Source organism: Eptesicus fuscus, chromosome 3, assembly GCF_027574615.1.
Source record: "Eptesicus fuscus isolate TK198812 chromosome 3, DD_ASM_mEF_20220401, whole genome shotgun sequence".
Classification (NCBI taxonomy): Eukaryota; Metazoa; Chordata; class Mammalia; order Chiroptera; family Vespertilionidae; genus Eptesicus; species Eptesicus fuscus.
The window spans coordinates 21,548,044-21,569,520 of NC_072475.1; the positions used below are offsets into that span (position 1 = coordinate 21,548,044).

At 37.4% G+C, this 21,477-nt stretch overlaps 1 protein-coding gene across 1 annotated transcript in view; it reads left to right on the forward strand.

Moving 5' to 3' along the window:
- The window catches only part of LEKR1 (leucine, glutamate and lysine rich 1), a 120,678-nt gene that overhangs the window by 77,079 nt on the left and 22,122 nt on the right, over positions 1 to 21,477 (forward strand). Inside the window, exons 7-9 of the mRNA XM_008142226.3 lie at positions 1,877 to 1,958; positions 11,424 to 11,501; positions 11,842 to 12,045. Coding sequence (XP_008140448.2) covers positions 1,877 to 1,958; positions 11,424 to 11,501; positions 11,842 to 12,045 — 364 coding nt within the window. The remainder of the gene's footprint in view (positions 1 to 1,876; positions 1,959 to 11,423; positions 11,502 to 11,841; positions 12,046 to 21,477) is intronic.

The window sequence follows — 21,477 nt, forward strand, 5'->3', positions numbered from 1 at the left end:
TAAAACATTTGTTTGGAGTGAATTTACTTTCTGATTTAAGAAAATGGCTCTCCTTTCTAAAACAAAGTCAAGGCAGATTGAAGATATACATATACATATATATATATATATATATATATATATATATATATATACACACACACACACACACACACACACACACACACACACACTAGAGGCTCAGTGCATGAAAATTCATGCACTGGACGGGGGGGTGTCCCTCAGCCCAGTCTTTCCCCTCTCACAGTCTGGGAGCCCTCAGGGGCAGGAGCTGACCCAGTGATCAGGGGAAGGTGATGCCCCATCACACCTCTGCTGCTGCCACTGCCGGCAGCGCAAGCCTCAGCTAGCCCTGGTTACCTGAGCCTCGGGCGACCCTGGGCGGCTGGGCAGCTGACATCTGAGGCTTGCCTGTGCCTTGGACTGGCCCTGGGTGGCTGGGAGGCTGAGGGGACTAGGGGACTCCAGAGGCAGGCGCATGGAGCAGCCAGGCCCACCTGGGGGCGGGCCTGGCCTTGCCACGTGCCTGCTGCCTCAGCGGGGCTGAAGGGACTGGGCACCTCCATCTTGTGGCTGTGGGCACTGCCATCTTTGAGGGGGTGGCAGTCAATTAGCATATTCCCTCCTTATTGGCTGTGGGCACTGCCATCTTTGTGATGGCGTGAGGGCCAATTAGCATGTCCTCTCTTTATTAGATAGGATAATGTATTTGTATGCATGCATAAAGACTTCAAAGTTTATTATTAAAAATGTTATTAAAATACCTAAGAAGATATAACATAGGAATTTTATCATTCCAGTGTTTTAAATACTGTTTTTCATAGAAACCAGTTGCTCCATATTGTTTTTCACCTTATTCCCAAAAAGAGGGCTGACAAGTCCTGGCTGGTTTGGTTTAGTGGATAGAGCATCAGCCTGCAGACTGAAGGGTTGAGGGTTCGATTCCTGGTCAAGGGCATATACCTCTATTGTGGGTTCAATCCTAGTCCCTAGTTGGGGTGCTGTGGAAGGTAACCAATTAATATGTCTCTCTGATGTTGATGTTTCTCTCTCTCTCTACTCCCCCTCCCCCCGCCCTCCTTCCTCCCTCCCTCCCACCCTGTTTGAAAATCAATGGGAAAATATCCTCGGGTGAGGATTTAAAAAAGAGAGTGCCAGCGGGGCTGTCACTGAGGCTGGGATTCAGATCACAGTTCCCTTACACAGCCTAATGGCAGGACTCGGAGGATTCAAGCATTTGTTCCTGTGCTTTAGTTTCAGTTCTGCATCCACAGACATGTTAGACACGGCTGTTTGAATAATCTTCCTTAAACTCTGTTTGAATTCTGCTTTTCAAGACTGTGGAAGCCAATTTCTTGCTTGCATTTCCTTGGCTTTTAAAGTCATTAAAGTCATTAAAATGCCTATTAGATGCTACCCAGAGTTAACAAATGCTTTACCTGGAGCCTTGCACATGGTTTGTCTATTTCTACCAGGAGGCCTCAGCAATATCTTCAGTTCCAGGCCACAAGAGGAGGTTAGGCAGTCAGGTGTTTCACAAGTGAGTCATGTGATCAGGAATTCATATGTGTGTTGGCTACATAAATTTCCTTGGGAAACGTTAGTAAAATTCAGCCTATTATCTGTTCGGAAATAAGCATGATGTTGTAGCAAACAGAGGCCAATAAATTGGATCTGTCAAAACCCATTAACTCCATGGGGTTTTAGAGTAGGGACAAGCTGCATGTGGTCATCCAGGCAAAGTGGAATCAACAGTTAACTTCCTGATTCTTTGGGAGCTGCTGAGTGGCAACTCCAAAGGAATATGGTTTACTCTATGAAACTATCTGGACACTTAAAATGGTCCTAATCAGATGAATATATTGTGTCATTTCAGATTTGCAAGGTCAAGTAGAGGGACTCGGGCTAAAACTTCAGAAGGCAGTGACCGAGCTGGACGGCTATAAAGAAAAGCTCATGTAAGATGGTGAACTTTAAACCACCTGTACGAATTTAGAACGCCCCCCAAGGGTTCCCTGTGACTCCTCTGCAGGGATCTGGCTGTGTGGGTATGGTCACCTGCTGCTCTTCTCAGCTATTTTTCTGGCTTAGATTGTATATCGAAGGACCTGTGAATATTTTTAAGTACATGAAATGTTTCTTTCCCTCAGTAAGAAATTTACCTATCCATCCATGTATTAAAGCTTTCCCTGGTCGCTCAAATTAGTAACTTAATGTGAAATTGTCTCCAAAGTTCTTCTCTTAGTGTTGTCTCTATATTATCTGCCCAGAAGAAACAATATTGAAATGGTTTCTTAGAATTACCAATTTTAGCCCTAGCTGGTTTGGCTCAGTGGATAGAGCGTCAGCCTGTGGACTGAAGGGTCCCAGGTTCGATTCCAGTCAAGGGCACATGCCCGGATTGTGAGCTAGTTCTCTAGTAGGTGGTGTGCAGGAGGCAGCCAATTAATGATTCTCTCTCATCATTGGTGTTTCTATCTCTCTCTCCCTCTCCCTTCCTCTCTAAAATCAATAAAAATATGTTTAAAACAAACAAACAAACAAACAAAATTACCAATTTTAGGTTCCAAAAGATAGTTGAAAATTTTTGAAATGTTGGAGTACTTATGTTTTATATAAGTAATAAATAAAATAATTGGCAAATAAATGATAAGAAAGTGCCCTTGTAAAATATTCAGAGCACTATTTCGTTTAAAAATGAAGAAATATATGCACCCCTATGATCATAGCAGTGTTATTAACAATAGCCAAGATTTGGAAGCAGCACAAGTGCCCATCAATAGACAAGTAGATAAAAAAGGTGTGGTACATTTATATAGTGGAATACTACTCAGACATAAAGAAGAAGGACATCTTATCTTTTGCAACAGCATAGACAGACCTGGAGAGCATTATGCTAAGTGAAATAAGCCAGTCAGAGAAAGACAATTATCATATGATTTCACTTGTATATGGAATCTAATGAACAAAATAAACTAACAAAATAGAAACAGACTAATAGATACAGAGAACAGACTGGCAGCTGTCAGAGGGGAGAGTAGTTGGAGGGCTAGGTGAAAAAGGTGAAGGGATTAAGAGAAGGGAAAAACAAAAAAACTCATAGACACAGACAACAGTATGGTGATTACCAAAGGGAAAGGGGGTGGAGGGAGGTAGAGGAAAGTAAAAGAGGGTTAAATGGTGATGGAAGGAGACTTGGCTTGGGTGGTGAACACACAATACAGTATACAGATGATGTATTATAGAATTGTATACCTGAAACCTGTATAATCTTGCCTGGCTGGTGTGGCTCAGTGGTCGAATGTCAAGCTATGACCCAGGAGGTCATGGTTCGATTCCTGGTTGGGGCACATATCCAGGTTGCGGGCTCAATCCCCAGTATGGGAAGTGTAGGAGGCAGCTGATCAATTATTCTCTTTCATTATTGATGTTTCTATCTCTCCCTCTCCATTCCTTTCTGAAATCAATAAAAATATTTTGGGGAAAAAACCTGTATAATTTTATTAACCAATGTCACCCCAATAAATTCAATAGATAAAAGAGATTTTAAAAATGAATTTTAGAAATTTCAAAAATTACTTTATAGTATAAATATAGCACATCTATAATTATAACACTAAAATAGAATTCATGTAATCTTTTAGAGTAAGTAAATATTTTTAGTTTGTGGTATATAATCTGATAGTTCTGGTTTTCAGTTCCGATGTTTTAGAAGGATGAACCTCATCAGAAATATAAATATTTAGAATGCTTAGCAACCAGATGCTTTGTATTGACCATGGTCTACTCCTAAGAACAATATGTTAAAACACTCAATAAAATGAGTATAGAAGGAAAGTACCTCAACATAATAAAGGCAATTTTTGAAAAACCCACAGCTAATATACTCAGTGATGAAAAACAAAGCTTTTCCTCTAAGATCAGGAACAAGACAAGGATGTCCACTCTTACCATCCCTATTCAACATAGAACTAGAATTCCTAACAATCAGACAAGAGAAAGAAATAAAAGGTATCTAAATTGGGAATGAAGAAGTAAAAAGTGTCACTTTTTCCATATGACATGATTCTTTATATAGAAAATCCTAAAGACTCAAAAAAAAACACCACTATTAGAAACAATAAAAAAAATAGTAAAGTTAAGGCCATAAAAATCAATGCACAACAATTCACTGTATTCTATATACTAAGAATGAAAAGAATGAAATTTCAGAAAAAGAATTGAAAAAATCAATTTCTTTTGCAATTATAACAACAACAACAACAAAAAAAGAATGTAATACCCAGGAATAAAGTTAACAAAGGATGTATAGGACATATATTTTGGAAATTATAAAGCATTATTAAAAGAGATTGAAAAAGACACAATGAAATAGAAAGACATCCCATGTTCATGGACTGGAAGAATCAGCATAGTTAAAATATCCAAAGCAATATACAGATTTAATCCAATCCTCATTAATAAAATTCTTAACAACATAAGGAGAAACAAATTTTAAAAATGCAAGTTAATGTATATTTGGATTCTTTGTAGCAAAATAATTTATTTTTGTAAAATAAGAAAAAACAAACATTCGTGCTTTATAACATTGTGATTAATAGCACAGTAAGTACAAGAGTTTGATTTCTGTGTATGGTGGCTAAGATTGAAGGAATGAGTGGACAGGGGGGTCCTTGGCTCCCTAGATACAGGAAGTAATTTTCTAGGTGAGAATAAACACAAAAAAGAGACACAAGGTAGTGATTGCCAGAAAAAAAAATCATTGTTCCCCACCCTCATGTAACACATCAGGGAGGGCTTTGGCCATATGGATGCCTCCTGTGGAAAGAAGGTTTCTTGGACCTCATGAAGTGAAGAGAGAACAGTCCAGGAGCAGAGAGGTAGAGCTGGTACCTACCAGTTAAAAGGGAATTTATGAACAAACCAAACTCAGCAGACAGAGTGGAGTCCTGGGAAGTTAGTAGAGAAGATAAACACAGAAATAAATATACCGAGGAAAAGGAATAAAACTAATTGGTTGTGACATGCATTGATTTTTACCGAATAAGTGTGCACAGAATTCTCTATATATTCAAGGAGCCTGCCCACTTAATATGAACACATGCTGTGGTGGTATTTTTTGTTCATTGTGTTTCTAACATAATTTATAATGTGAGTGCTGAGAAATAGTAAGAGTCAGAGGAGATTAGAGTTGGAGGGAGAAATATATAACCTCACCAAAGTCCATCAAATGAATTACCTGGAGTTGCACAAATGCTGATGCTGTTGTCTCAATTTATAAAATGTGTGCTTCCTGCCTACATAAGAACTTCTTAAAATGAGAGAATAAGAAGAGTATCCATTTTTAGAAAATTTGAGTTATCAAAGATAGAGCCACTTAATGGTCCCAACTTTTGGAGACCTCTCTTCGTGCCTTGCCGGCTGTTCCCAACATTTCCATCTCTATGCCATCTACCTTCCTTCACCCCTGGAGTGCAGTAGAGTGGGCATTTAGGATCAGAGCCTGGGACTGCTCAGGGCGCTCAGAGCTCAGGAGATCCCCAGGCACATATAAGTACTATTTTATTTGTAGCTTAAAGCCAGATTTGTGGCTTGGCCATTGTTTTATAATAAATTAGTTGGAAGTTCAAAGAATTCACTAAAAATTTTTGACATACAATTTGTAAATGAATTGGATGTTTAAGGAAGGTGCTGTGAAATCAGTTTCATTTAAAATTTCAGTCCTCACCCTTTGTGAGGGATAGGGGTAGGAATGGGTTTCACATATCCAACTTAAGATGGTTCTTTTGTCATTTAAAGATTTTTAAATGTTTTTATATGTTTTGTGTATTTTTACTTAAGGGGGAGAGGCAGTTTTTAAATGGATGAACTTGAGGTTCTCTTTTACATAAGGTTTATAAGAAATTATTTTCCAAGATTTATAAGAACTTATTATGTATTGGAAAACAAATTTTATCAGTTAGGATGCTTTAGGCTACAAGGGCAAGGGACAGAGGTAGTGGTTTCAAGTTTAGTCGGTCCAGCAGCTCAGCAATATCTCTAAGATCTTGCTGTTCCTTCCATCTTTATCCTGCTGCCCTCAGCCTGGCTTCACCCCAAGGCTGGGTCCCTTGTGACCACGAAGTATCTGCAGTTCCAGGTACCACATCCATATGTAACCATCCTAGAGGCAGGACAGGCCTGTTTTGCTGGTGTCTCCTTAAAAGTGAGAAAAAATTTTCCTAGATTTTCCTCTTACCTCTCTGGTCATTCCTGAAAACTTTTTGCCTCCCAAATAGGTGGCCTGGTGGCATCCAGTGTCTGTCAGAGTATAGATTTGCTTTTCCCATGATCCTAAATTGAACAGGCTAACTTTACTTCATTCATTCATTCATTCATTATTCATTATTCATTCACTCAATGCAAGATGCTACTGAGTGGTGATTATGTGGCATGACAGTTGTATGCAGGCACTAGATATTGGAGTAACAAGATTGACAAGCTCCAGTGGAGCTATTTAGGTAATTTCAGGTAATGTTAAGGACTACAAAATATAAAACAGGCATACTAGAATGTGAGTAATGGGGATGGTGGTATACTTTTGATGGAGTGGCATCCCTGAGCAGATGGCCTGGGAGTTAAGATCTGAGTAACAGGAAAGAGCTGGCTATACTAAAATGCTAACATCTGAAAACAGAGAGATCAAAGGCCCTGAATTCTTGGAGTGAGTTTACAAATTTAAGAAACATGAAGGAGGCCAGTTGTAGTAGACACACTATGGTTTCCAAAGACACACTAATGTCCTAATCCCTGGAATCTCTGAGTATTGCCTTACATGTCAAAGAGGACTTTGCACGTGTAATTAAATTATGGAGTTTGAGATTGGGAGGTTATCCTGGATTATTTGGGCTGGCCCAGTGTAATAGAAAAGGTCCTTATAAGAGGAAAGCAAGAGGGTCAAAGTCACAAACGTAGATGTGAGGATGGAAGCAGAGGTTGGAGTGATGTAATTGATGGAGCAACAAGCCAAGGAATGCAGGCGGTCTCCAGAAGCTGGAAAGGGAAGGAAACAGATTCCCCCCTTGGAACCACCAGAAAGAACACAGCCTAGTGACATCTTGATTTGAGGACTTATGACCTCTGAACTGTAAGATAAATAAACTTGTGTGGTTTTAAATCACTAAGGTTGTGGTAATTTGTTACAGCAGCAATAAGAAATTAATACGCCAGGATGTACAGTGCTTAGTGAGGAGTTTGGATTTATTCAGAGGGCAATGGAAAACTATTGGAGAATTTTGTATGAGAGAATGAATTGATCTGATTTGTTTTAAGCAGTCAGCATGGCTGCTGGAGTGGGAATACAAGAGCAGTCAGGGAGATTAGGTGGGAAGCTGTGCGTTCATACAAGTGAGAAGTGACTGGTGTAGTTAGTGTAAAGCTATAGTGTGGAGACAAAGAGAAATTTATGTTGGAGGTCAGTCTGACAGGATTTACTGATGGAGTAGATGTGGCTGTGGAAGAAGGGAACTAGAATGGAAAGGTGAAAATAAAGATGGTGTTTGGGGTTTTTCAGCAACAGGGCAGACAGCTGAGAGGCAGTAGAGTATAGTGACTAAGAGCCTAGACTCCAGGCCAGACTGCTAGGGTTCAAATCCCAGCACTTCTAGCTGGGTACGATACCTATCTCTCTGGTCTCAGTTTTCTCAACTCTAAGAAGGGAAAATGGGCTGCTTTGAGGGTTACCTTAGACATATAAGGTGTTACCTTTCAGTATCATTATTGTGTTGGTGCCACTTATTGAAATGAGAAAATCTCTAAGAGATATGGATATGGGAGCGAAGGAAATAAAAAAAACAATGCTTTTGATTTGTTACGTTTGAGATGTCTTTTGGTAGCAAAGTAGAAATATCAAGGAGGCAGTTTGAGAAGGGCTATTTCATATAAAGGAATGGAGTGGTATTGACCCTTGCCTCTCAGATTAGGGGAAAATATCCAATTATTTCATCTGATTCCCTTTGCTTTGATTGGCAGGAGCACCAGGGGCCTTTCTGAAGGCTCATTCAAAGCACTTGAAGAGAAAGGATTAACACTATTTGCTGAGAGTAAAAGAAGGAATGCAGTGTTTAAAGAGATGTAGGCATTCTTTCTAGTCCTTCCAATTTCTCCCATCCTAATGAAGGTGAAGATAACAATTGGGTAGTGAAGGGTAGACCATAGAAAGAATGGCTTAACTGGAGTGGCAGTGGGAGTGGACCATGGTGAGGGGAGTTATTGGGATGATAGGCTTTCTAAAGAGCAGGCGTTAAAAAAAAATGCAGCCCAGATCAATTGTCCACATAGTTAATAAAGTAACCACTAAAAGGAATTGCACTGTCCCTGCCTCCGGATTTGGAAAAGAGTTTGAACCCAGAATGAAAGTCATGGTGGGGCGGATGAGTCTCAAAGCATTTTTTGAAGTAACATTTTTGTTTGATTTCAAATCAAATGTGTAAAACTTGGAAAGTACAGGGATATATAAAAAAGAACATTGTAGTTATATTATGATATAGCCTTATAGTTCATTTTTCTAAATAATGTAATTTTAAACATATTTTTCCTTAGTGATCTATGATCTTTCCCACGTCATTACATGATACATTTATTGATTATTATTAAATGGCTGTATAGTATCTCAATCTACATATGAACCATAACTTACTTACTAATCCTTTGTTTTTTAGAATTCCCAAATTTTTCACTTTTATAAGTAAATTTTTTAGAAATTCATATAGATAAATCTTTCTACTCACAATTACTTCCTTAGGATTTTTGCTAGAACCAAATGTCATATTTTTATGGTTTTTAATGCATAATGACTTATTGCCCTCCAGAAAGGTTATACAGACTTTCAAATTCAGCAGTATTTGTAAATGCCCATCTCTCCTAACCAACACTAGGTATTATAACTAAAACAAACAAACAAACAAAAAAACAGTTGCTAGTTTAACTGATAAAAACTTGTATCCCTGCATATGTGCCTTTTGGTATTCTTTCCTTAGTGACTTGCCTAAGCAGAGCTTTTGCGCACTTTACTAATGGCATGTTAATCGTTTCCTGATTCCTTCTTTCCTAACATTTTATTTGGAAACTAAAGGCCTGGTGCACGAAATTTGTGCATGGGTAGGGTCCCTAGGCCTCCCTGCCTCCCCGCCTCCTCCTTCCCTCAGCACCCTGCTGCTGCTGCTGGTTGCCCATCATAGCGAGCGATCAAATTCCCGCTCTCCCAGTCGAACTCCCGAGGGGACAATTTGCATATTAGTGTTCAGGAATAAAATTTGGGTAATAAAACCCCAAAGAAAATCAAAGTGATAACCATAAAATTCACAAGGATATTTTTTTTAGGGTGAAGGGACTTTGCTGGGACCAGGAATATGAAGCTTCTAGGGTAGCTGGTAAAGTTTTATTTTTTGGCCTGGATGGTAGTTACAAGAATGTTCTCTTGATAATAATTTGTTATATTATGTATTTTAAATGTAATTTCCTATATCTTACAATTTTATCATATTTTGCTATAAAAAGGTTTAAAAATAAATGAATGTTATTCGTGTGCATGATGTTTTAAAATTATTTTTTGGAAACTAAGTCATTCTGCAAGTAGGGCAAACCCATTGATAATCTAAGTAACATTTCATTGTTCAGAATAAGCTATTTTAAGGTACATTCGGATAATGACTTGATGAACAGTTTATATAAACTTAAATTGGAATATTAATCATTCTTCATAATTTAACTTTTAGTATTGTTACAAAACCAATTATATAAGATCAAGACAAATGTTTATTTCAGTTTTAGAATTTTCATTTGGTTCTTTTCAATAGTTTCTATTTCTCTGCTAAGATTTTCCTTATCTTTTCATTAATTAGAGTCGATTCTGTGAGCAGAATTATAATTGCTCCTTTAACAATCTTCATGAATTTCAATATTTGGTTCAATTCAGAGTCAGTCCCTATTAACTATCTTTTCTGTTGAGAACAGGCTATGCTTTTCTGTTTCTCCTATATGAGTAATTTTTATTCTGGACATTGTGAATGTTATATTATGGAGATTCTAGATTCTGTTATATTTCTCCAAATAATGGCAGGATGCTGTTGCTTTATCAGACAATTACTTTGGCCTCATAGTTCCATTCTTTTATCTTTAACTAGGCGGGTTGGAATATGCCCTGTGCACATGTAGTCCTGAGCTCAGCCAGACATGTGGGCAGAGTTTCTATGCAGCATTTGGGATCCTTCTCTCTGGCTCTCTCCTACTCAGGGTTTATCCTTCATAGCAGCTGTGGTTTCCCCAAACACTGTGCTCTAGTTCTTCAGGCCAGAATGACTGTGAGTTTGCTTACCAGTTTTCTATCAGAATTTTAGTTTCCCCCACATGGTGAGTATAGACTGGGGCCTGCTCTCAAGAGTAAAATCATTAAGGAAACAAGTAAAAACCTGATACCATGCTGTCACCTCACTCCGAGTGTTAACATTCCTCCAGAATCTGCCTGCTTGGTTACAATCCAATACCTTCCACAAAGGGGTTTTTCATTTTTTCAAAAAATGTTATCCAAAGTTTAGACTTTTATTTAAATGGAGATCAGTCTGATAGGAGCTTACTTGGCCATAAAAGTAGAAATAATATGAAGATAGTAAGAATGTTTTTCTAAATAAAATAATTATAAAGAAAAACCCTATAGTCAGACTAACAGATTAGATTTATTTTGGCAAAGAAAAATCCTTAGACTATATATTTCTAATTTCAAGGAAATCTGCATATATAACCACAAATAGAATATGAAGATAAGAAAATTAATAAATGAAAAACATGTTTAAAAAAGGAAAACAGCCCAATTGGAGTGGCTCAATTGGTTGAACATTGTTCCATGTACCAAAGGGTTACCAGTTGAATTCCAAGTCAGGGCACCTACATGGGTTATGGGTTTGATCCCCAGTCAGGAAGCAGAGTGAAAGCAACCAATCCATGTTTCTCACTCACATGGATTCCTCTCTCCCTTCCTCTTCCTTCCTTCCTTCCTTCCTTCCTTCCTTCCTTCCTTTCTCTCTCTCTCTCTCTCTCTCTCTCTCTCTCTCTCTCTCTCTCTCTCTCCCTCCTTCCCTCCCTCCCTCCCTCCCTCCCTCCCTCCCTCCTTCCCTCCCTTCCTTCCTTCTTTTCTTTTCTTTTCTTTTCTTTTCTTTTCTTTTCTTTTCTTTTCTTTTCTTTTCTTTTCTTTCTTTCTTTCTTTCTTTCTTTCTTTCTTTCTTTCTTTCTCTTTCTTTCTTTCTTTCTTTCTTTCTTTCTTTCTTTCTTTCCTCCCCTTTCCTCTCTCTAAGCATGTCCTTGGGTAAGGATTTTTTAAAAAAGGGAAAACAGTTATACTTTAACTATTTTGAAATAAAATATTTGTACCACTTTTGTATTATTTTTAGGAAAAAGTCTAATGAAGCTGATGACTGTCAAAGAGAACTTAGAAAACTGAAGTTTGAATCCATTATTTCTGAATCAAGGTATACATTGCAAATATTTTAATTAATATTTTTTAGTATTTGAGTTTGAAACCACATTTTAAATAACATTTTATTTAATATGTACTTTGGCTTTCTTATTGTATTGTTTATATATATTACCTAATTCAAGTATACAATATCTTGAAGCTGTTTATTGACTTTTGCTTCTATGTATATGGGAAAATTTTAATAACAGAACTATCTATTTCCTTAGCATTCTTAATTTTTATAAGTTAAAGTTATAGTCTATAATTTCAAATGAAAATTTCCATTCCTTTGATAAACATGAAAATATAGTATCTAATACACATTGATGGAATTTTTTTCTATTTCTTTTTAGGCATACTAGATTGCTTAAAGAGAAAGAAGACTCTTTAATAGCTTGTCAGCAACTACATAAAACTTTACAGGAAGAACTGACTGCAAAAGAAAGGCAAGAAGAAGATATAAAAAGGAGTATTAACCTTGCAGAAAATGAACTAGAGACCACCAAAACTCTTCTGAATCAGACAAAGGAAGAGGTCAAAACACTGAAAAATGAAAGGTGCAGTCAAGAATAATTTCTTCCAAAAATAGTTAATGTTTATGTCAGTATTCCATATATATTTGAAACATCAAGGTTCTGAAATCCCAGGATTAAAGATGTATTTCACCTGAAAGGTTATTACATCCAATGACCTCACTTTATAGGGATCAAACTAAAGCTTAAATTGGTTAAATTTCTTAAAGTCATACAGTTAGTTAATGAAAGTAGAGTTGGAACCCATATTGGTGTTAGATTTTTATTGAAAATATTTAAAAAGACCACATGTGATACTTTACTGAATTTTACTTGGACCAATCACTGGTGGAGTCTGGCATTTTCCAGTAGAGAAAACTCTTTTTATACCACTTTTTCTTTTATTGCTTTCTATTTTTCTTCTCTTTGTTATTTGTCAACACCTCTTATTGAGGACTTGCCATAAGCAGTTACCTCTGGTATTGAGGTAGTATCAAGGATGCTAAGAAACATATTCATCCAACCTTCCTAGATATTTTTGCCAATAGAATATAGAGCCCAGAAATAAGCCCACACCTTTATGGTCAATTAATATTTGGCAAAAGAGGCAAGAACATAAAATGGGGTAAAGATAGTCTATTCAATAAACAGTGTTGGGAAAATTGGTCAGATACGTGCAAAAAAAAATGAAACTAGATCTTACCGTCTTACACCATACAAAAGAATTAAACTCAAAATGGATTAAGCACCCAGTCAGCCACCGGTGACTGACACTATACTTTCCATCCAGAAGACAAAACAGGCTGGGTGCTTAATTAAATGTTAGACTCAAAACCATAAAAATACTAGAAGAAAACATAACAGTAAATCTAGGACATTTCTCATAGCAATATTTTTTTCTGATATATCGCCTTGAGCAAGGGAAACACAAGAAAAAAATAAACAAATGGGACTACATCAAACTAAAAAGGAACACTTTTCCTAATTCACCAACCCGGAGGGGAAGTCAGTTTTAAATTTGCACTGGCTCACAGAGCCGTGGCCCTCACCTGTGAAGCAGGTGTGAGTTTGCACATTTTCCACATAAGGAAATAGGTTAAGCGAGGTAAATTTCTTGCTCAGGGTCCGTGTGTCTAACCTTTATAACCCATGTTGCCTCTCCTAAAGTTTGCACAATTCCCTCAGCATCTCCCTTAAAAGGCCCGATTTTGTCAGCTTCTGTCCATGTGAGCACTGTTTCTCAACCATGTTGTAATATGGTCTTCAGGGGCCTCCCAGCCCTGCAGAAAGCAGAAAAATACAGGGTGCCTCCTTTGTGTCCCCTCTCCCCCCACCCCTCTCTTTCTTCCCCCACCCTTGCACTCCTTCAGGATTCTCCCACTCACTATAAATAAATATAGCATGGTGAGTTTTGTCTTCTACTCTCAGGCAAAATCAGAAGTGGAGCTATCTCTTCAGAATGAAAATATGATACAAACATTTCACAGCACATTCTAGAGGAAGAGAAGATTTGTGTGCATTGAGGCTTGTCCTATTTTCATGGAGGCTAGAAGCAATAAGAAGCATAGAATATAGAAAGGGAGCTGGAAGCAATGTTTTAAGGTTTGTGAGCTTTTGGTAGTGTGGCTTAGTATTTTTTAAAACGGACTGTAGAGTTAAGCAAACATAGGTGTATATTTCATCTTGACCAGTCTCAAGTTTAGACAACTTAACCATTAAAGGTTCATTTTCCTTATCTATAAAATGGGCATAGTAACAGCTGTCTTCTTGTGAAGATTAACGTATCTAGTATTTTGCCTGGTAGATTGTCGGTGCTCAAATGTATTAGTTCCCTCCCTATCATCGTTCCTTACATTGCTAACCCCTCAAAGATCATATCTTATTAATTTTTATACCCTGCAGTGGTGATGTAGACATTCAGTAAGTGTCTGTTGAATTCATGATTATCTGCCTTACTCTTACAGTTACAGAGATGATTAGTCCGTGGAGTGATTCCATTTGGATGCTATCCTATTAGTGTAAAGGATTATGAAATGAAGTGTCCTCAGGAATATCATTCCAAAATAACAAACCTTATCGGGGTTTCCCCCCAAGACTCACTTCTTTCTCTGATTTCCTCTCCATCAACAGCTCTCAGAGCAAGAGGCTAACTTCTTATATCCCAGACTTACTGCTTTTAACGGAGGCAGGAGTTGTGACAAAATCAAAATTATCTCTTTGATTGAAAATGTGAAGACATCTCCTTTAGAACAACTTGTGAAACAGAACTGAAAGCTGTCATTTGGCATTATGGTTTGACATTTGTTTGCAGTTACGTTTTTGACTACAATTAAGGGAATCTCGATGTTTGCGTGTATGCAAGAAATTAGATTCTCATTTCCTTTTTCCGTCTAAGAACTTAAAAGTTAAAGTTTTAAAAAATAAATCATCTTAATTGTGAGTAGATACTAGTTTGCCTATTGTGCCAACTCCTAAAACATTATTTTTAAAATATATCTGGTGAAATTGCAGGGTAGAATGCTACAGATGGCCACTTCCCAAATATGAAAAGTGAAGGCACCATCACATACTGTAGACAGTCCTAGGCTGGTACGAGCTGGACCCATCTCTACCTCCTGTGAATAAGGCCACTTCAGAAAGACACTGACCACTCAGGATCTTCATTTCTTCTAAAAATTGGGAATTGCATTAATTATTTCCAAAGAAGGGCAAGAAAAAAATTCTATATCCCTAGAGAATAAAACTGCCTGTCACCTGGATATATCAGGTGTCAATAAATATTGGCTGTATGGATGGGAATGAATTTAATCCCAATCAAACTACTGATCACAGGGTTTAAAACTCAGAAGCGCCCAGTGTTTCAGGTTCAGAGAGTTTCTGACTTGCTAAAAATCAGAGCTGGGAGTTCAATTCTGTATTCTCGTGAAAATCTTCTTGATTGGATTCTTAGTCAATCCAAATTTAGGACCCAATTTTGTGTTGTTTCCTGTAAACGTAAAGCAGCAATATCTGTAGAAGTGGTTCTAAAGAGGAAATTGGATAGCTGCCTGACATCCAAAAATAGCTGCACATTTTCAGCTTTTTATAACGTGGAAAAGATGGAATATGTCTCTAACAATTGTGTTTCATTTCTTATCATTCCTCTACACATCTAGCAGAAAGGCTCACTAGAGTCCAAGTTGATTCTTTACAGGTTCTTTCAGCACAATATTGTTTTTCTTTATCAGTGTCTTTCTTTTTTTTAAAATTTATCTTTATTGTTGAAAGTATTATAGATGCCCCCTTTGGATTTTTTCCCCCATTGACCCCGCTCCACCCACACCCACCCTTGATTAGCATGGAATAGGCATTGACTAGTGCATACAGAGATGATTATATGCATGAAAAAGGTACTCCTGATTCCAAGAATAAAAACCACACTTACATAGTACACTATGGAAGAGCTTGCACCTTGTCCAGGGGATGGGGAGGTGGGTAGGGAGAGGTTAACCAGGAAATTTATATGCATATATGCATGCTAATCAACATGTTAAGTGTTTGTAATATCACATAGAATTATTCTTTCTGCCTTGTCCCATGAAAGGCTCACACTGAAGAGCTTTTGGAGTTATAAGGAATCAAAGACATATGAACATCTTTATTTCTGTAGTCATATCAAGCAAACTTACCATCACAGATGCAAGTTTATAATTTTTTATAACAGTTCACTCAAAACACCTTATATTTTGCACAAAGTCATAAGGAACTTAATAATACTTTGAAACTTCAGTGAATAGTTATACTTCATTAACATCATTTCAACCTTGGCCTACTATAATTTAGCTTCCTTAATATATTAGACTTTCCCAGTTTTGTTCTAAAAGGATACACTTAACAGTGGGGTGTTTTGTACTGGGTTCATCAGAGTAAAGTATATGAAGTGGATTCTACTTTTTGGTGGTATCAAAATTATAGCTATCTCACCTATCTATAGCTATCAAACCTATCTTAGTTTGGCTCAGTGGATAGTGTGGGCCTGTGAACTAAACGGTCGCAGGTTCGATTTCAGTCAAGGGAACATACCTCAGGTCGGGGTACATACCCAGTGTTGGCCTGCGAACTGAAGGGATGCAGGTTCGATTTTGGTTAAGGGAACATACCCAGGTCGGGGTGTGTGCAGGAGGCAACCAATCGATGTGCTTCTCTCATATTAATGTTTCTCTGTCTCAACCCCCTCCTTCCACTCTCTCTGAAAATCAATGGAAAAAATACCCTCGGGTGAGGATTAACAACAACAACAAAAAATTATAACTATCTCCAGGGAGACTGAAATTCAAGCATCTTAAATATTCAGTATCATCCATTTTAATAATAAAGATAACTTACAATGTACTCACAGGCACCCATCTGAAAATGCTTCTTGGAATTTTCTCATCAGTAAGACCTCTTTTCAAATAGGAAACCTGGCTTAGGAAATAAAAGTAAATGAAATGGCCAGAACTCTGCTGTCTGGCTACTCCTAACAAGCATACGGCCAGCCACATCCATTCTATGACACTGACGTTCTATGAAACCAGGTGAAGTGCTGCTTTATTTCCATTGACCGCTGCTCCTTTTTTTTTTTTTTTTTTTTACCAAGTTTACTATTATAGATACTAATCTTATATCTGAAGTTTCGTAATATCACTTGAAGGCAGACCATTGTATTAGTTTCCTATTGCTGCTATAACAAATTAACACAGATTTAGTGGCTTAAAACAACACCAGTTTGTTATCTTATAGTTCTGAAGGTTGGAAAACCAAATTAGTGTTAAGGGACTAAAATCCAGATGTCAGGAAAACTGGTTCTTTCTGGAGGCTCCAGGGTAGAACCCATTCCTTGCCTTTTCTAGATTAGAGGCTGCTGGCATTCCTTGGGTCCTGGATCCATGAATCCAATCTCTGCTTCTGTCGTCACATCACCACCTTCCCCCACATTAGCGTTCTTCTCTCATATAAAGAACCTTGGTGATTACACTTAGGACTCATCCAGATAATCCAGAATAATCTCTACATCCCAAGATCCTTAATCACATATGCAAAGTCCCTTTTGCCATATAAGGTAAATAGTCTATGGAAAGGATAAAAGTTGAGAAAGCTGTTTCCCAATAGGGCAGAATCTCTAATGCCCTCTTCCAATGTGGTCAACATAGACCAGTGCATATCAGAGAGGAAAGCCAGGAGCCATGGAGAAAACTGGACTGAGAAATCACTTCCACATGAAAGAACCATAGACTAAGCAAAGAATGTTTCCCACCTCCAGGGTGGGAATCCTCATAGCGTCTTCCAGTAGGATTTCAGAGTTGCGATGGACTCCACCTAGTGCCAGATGACTTACTGTGCACTTCCCAGTGAGAGGACTATGCCATCCACATTTGTTTGACATCACACATGGCCGTTTGACTTGTTCTTGACACTGAAATATCAGAGAAGTGATATGTATCAATTCTAAGCAGCAGCTTTAACAGGTCTTATGTTTTGGTAAGTTTTCTTTTCTATAAACCACAAAATCAACATTCCCAGGTAAGAGTTGCTCCTTGGCCTGCATCCTGGAACAAAAAGTGGAGCAGAGCAGCAGATGCCACCTAACAAGCAAAAAGTAAACTAGTACTGTAAGCCTCTGAGATTACCAACAAGTTCAGTTTTGGATGTCTCTGAAATACAAAATTAGAGCAGTGAGGTGAAGAGTTGGATACATGAGTCAGATGCATCGGAACAGATATGAGCTAGAGATAAAATTTGGGAGCTATCAGCATCTATATTGCATTTTAATTATAAGGGTAGATAAGATCACCTAGAGCAGTGGTTCTCAACCTTTCTAATGCTGTGACCCTTTAATACAGTTCCTCATGTTGTGGTGACCTCCAACCATAAAATTATTTTCGTTGCTACTTCATAACTGTAATTTTGCTACTGTTAATGAGTCGTAATGTAAATTACATAATGTAAATCGTAATGTAAATATCTGTGTTTTCCGATAATGTAAATATCTGTGTTTTATCGGAAAACACAGATATTTACATTACGATTCATTAACAGTAGCAAAATTACAGTTATGAAGTAGCAACGAAAATAATTTTATGGTTGGGGGTCACCACAACATGAGGAACTGTATTAAAGGGTCGCAGCATTAGAAAGGTTGAGAACCACTGACCTAGAGAAAGAGAAGAAAGAAAGTAAAAAGGGCCAGAACAAAGTGCTGAGAACACAAATATTAATTGACAAGTAGAAGAAGATGAGTCTGCAGAGGAGACAGGAATGGCCGAGTCCTCCTCCTTTGTTCCTTCTGTGTCACTTGCTGTTCTCCAGCCTACAGACTGCTGAGCAAGCATCAGAACCTGGTGGTCTGCTTCACGCTTTCAAAGATAAAGCTTCCTTTTGCACTGCTGGATTTTGGGCACCATTTGGACAGGAACCCTACCTTCCCAAGTCACCTCTGTCCCTCCAAGGCCTGATGACGCCGCCTTGCTCATAGTGTGCAGAGTGGTCAGTAAACCCCACCGTACTACTAACCTGCCTTTCTCTCACCTTGGTCTCTCCCTTTAATTAGTTTTCCTCCACATACACATTCTACTCCACACTCAGGTTTTAGCATTCGTTTTTATAAATATTGAGTAGATACATAGAAGGTTTATGTAGGTGTAAAGTATGAAGAAGTACAACACAACGAACATCTATGTATCAATCACTCAGTTTAGGAAAAAGAACCTTGCCATTAGCTTTGAAGTCCCTCGTGCTTCTCCCCAATTCCACTTCATTGCATCCTCCCACAGAGGAAACCGCCAACCTGCTTTTTGTGGTTCTCAGCAAACTAGGAATAAAAAAGCATCTACAGTTAACACCTGTGTGCTTGTCAGTTACTTTGCTCACTATTTCTTTTGGCATGTCTGACCTTGCTTCTGAATATATTCCTTTTTGCAAAGCATATTATTTCATGCTCCTTTAGTAAAGGTCCTTTAGTTAGTGTTAAACACTCAGTTTTTATTTACCTGAGCATATTTTATTTCAGTCTCATTCTTAAAGATAGTTTTGCTGGGTACCCAACTTTAGGATGCTGGTTATTTTCTCATAGGATTTTGAACATATTATTTTACTGTCCTTGGTTTCTTTTGTTTCTGTTGGAAAATAAGCTTTCATTTTATTTGGGTTCCTTGGAAGATAATGTAGTTTTTTTCTCTTTGGCTTTTAAGATCTCTTTAACTTAGATGTTCTTAATTTTCCACTACCAGGTGCTCAGATGTAAGATTTATTTTACTTAGAACCCATTTGGCTTCTAGATTTGTGGGTTTTTGTTTTCATCAATATGGGATATTCTCCTCAGATATTTCTTCCTTTCCCTTTCTCTCTCCTTTGCTTCTGAAATAGTGAAGAAAAAAAAAATATATATATGATCTTTTCAATATGTCTTCCATATAGCCACTTCTCTTGTTATATTTTTTACTCCTTGTACCACACTCTATGTACTTTCTTTGAATATCCCTTTCAGCTTATCACTTCATTTTTTCAGCTATGAATAATCTGCTACATGGCCATCCGCAGAATTTTCAATTTCAGCTACCATATTTGTCATTTCTACAAATTCAATTTGGTTCTTTTTTAAACTTAGTCATTTAAATCACTCTTATTTCTTTTTTTACTGTATTGAACATCCTTATTTTATATTCTGTATATGAAAATTCAATACTTTAGAATTTGTGAGTTTGATTATGCTGTCTTTGTGTTTGTTCATTCTTCCTCTCATTGGCTTTTAAAAAATAGTTTTGTGATTTTTTAACACTATAATCTCATAGGTCTTATATCTTTATCGGTAGGAATTCTTTGAGCCCCAGTTTTAAGATAGGTTTCTCCCCAAAATATTGGTGTTTTTCCTACCAGGCATCTGGAGGCAAGGTTAACCTAGCACCACTTTAAGTTATCGTTTCAACATGAAGTGTTTGGGACCACTCAGGTAATATGAATTCAGGATACAAATTTGCATTAGGGTTGGTTTGTGTCTACAAATTCTTATGAGGTATTTGTATTTTCCCCTCTACTTAGCACCAAAATTCAAAGCCAGTTGTTTCCTTTTTGTACCTTGAGAGGAGATATTATTTTTATTTTACACATACTGAGTGTGAATTTCACACATATACTGTAAGTAGCTCTTTGAGATGCAACTTCATTCAGGTGAGTGTCCTCTGAGACTCTTCCTTTGTCTCCTGATTCCTGTGCCCTTCATGGCTGTAAATTTTAAAGCTCAAGTTCATCATATTTGGAAAGTACTTTCAAGATGAGAGTTAGCTTCAGTGCTCTACTTATTGCTGGGGTTCTTCCAGTTCATTTCATTGTTTTTAACCTTTCGTTTGGAATAATTTTATATTTGTATCAAAGTCACAAAGACAGTACAGAGAGTTGATGTTTTCCATTTAGCCTATCTTTCTTAACCACGGCATAACCACTTTTCTGTAAAAAACTAAGAAATTAGCATTGGTATAATGTAATTAACCAAAAGACTTTATTCAGATTTCAGTAGTTTTCCACTGATACTTTGTCCATTCTTTCACTTGAGTTTTGTCCTCTTTATCTTTCTCACTTTTTGTCCAGTTAATTGATGAATGTTTATATTTTCTATAATAAATAAAAGAATTTTACTTATTTTTAGTAGAAAAGTGTAAAGATACCTTGTCCAACACATTTTCTGGAAAGAGAAGCCTGGAAAGTTTTGTTTTCTCAACCACTTTCCCTCAAGTGATATTTATACTTCTGGTTACCAAGTTAAATGTGTCTTCTTATGTTTGTGTCCTTAAAATTTTCTAGACTAGAAATGTAGGCACTATTTTCACTACAGTAAAAAAAAAATTTTTTTTTAAATAATACAATGAGTGAGACTAGAATAGAGATTAAGAGATAGACAGAGTCTATTACGATACTCTAGGTGGAAGATAAAGTCAAGAAGCTTAATGAGGTTGTTGGTAGTGGGAAAGGAAGGGAAGAAATAGTTTGACAAGGAGGAAGTGGAATACATAGAACTTGTTATTGAATTTATGTGGTAGAACAAGGAGAAGGTAGAGTTGGAGATGACTCGGGAATTCCAAACAAAGATTTTGATTGTTAAAGAAAAGTTTTCAGAAGTCAAAAGGAAAGGCAAGATTTCAGGAGATGACAGTGAATTTGTGTTTTGATGTGTGAAATCTTTGGTGTTGATGCATCACCAAGATACAGATGTCCAGCAGCAGTTATAAATGGAAGTCACAAGTTTGAGAAAAGGGATCAGAGTAAAAGGAAGAGGTTGGTGATGGAAAACAAAGGGCTTAGGAAGAGGAATAAGGAACGGAGAAGAATCTCCTACATAGACAGTAAGAAGAGTCATGATTGTAGAAACAGGAAGGAGCCCTAAGCAACAAGCATGCTTTTGCCACTACTTGTGATAGTCAAATGCTAATTTTGGTGCCCCTGGGAAAGGTTCTCATGAATCACCCA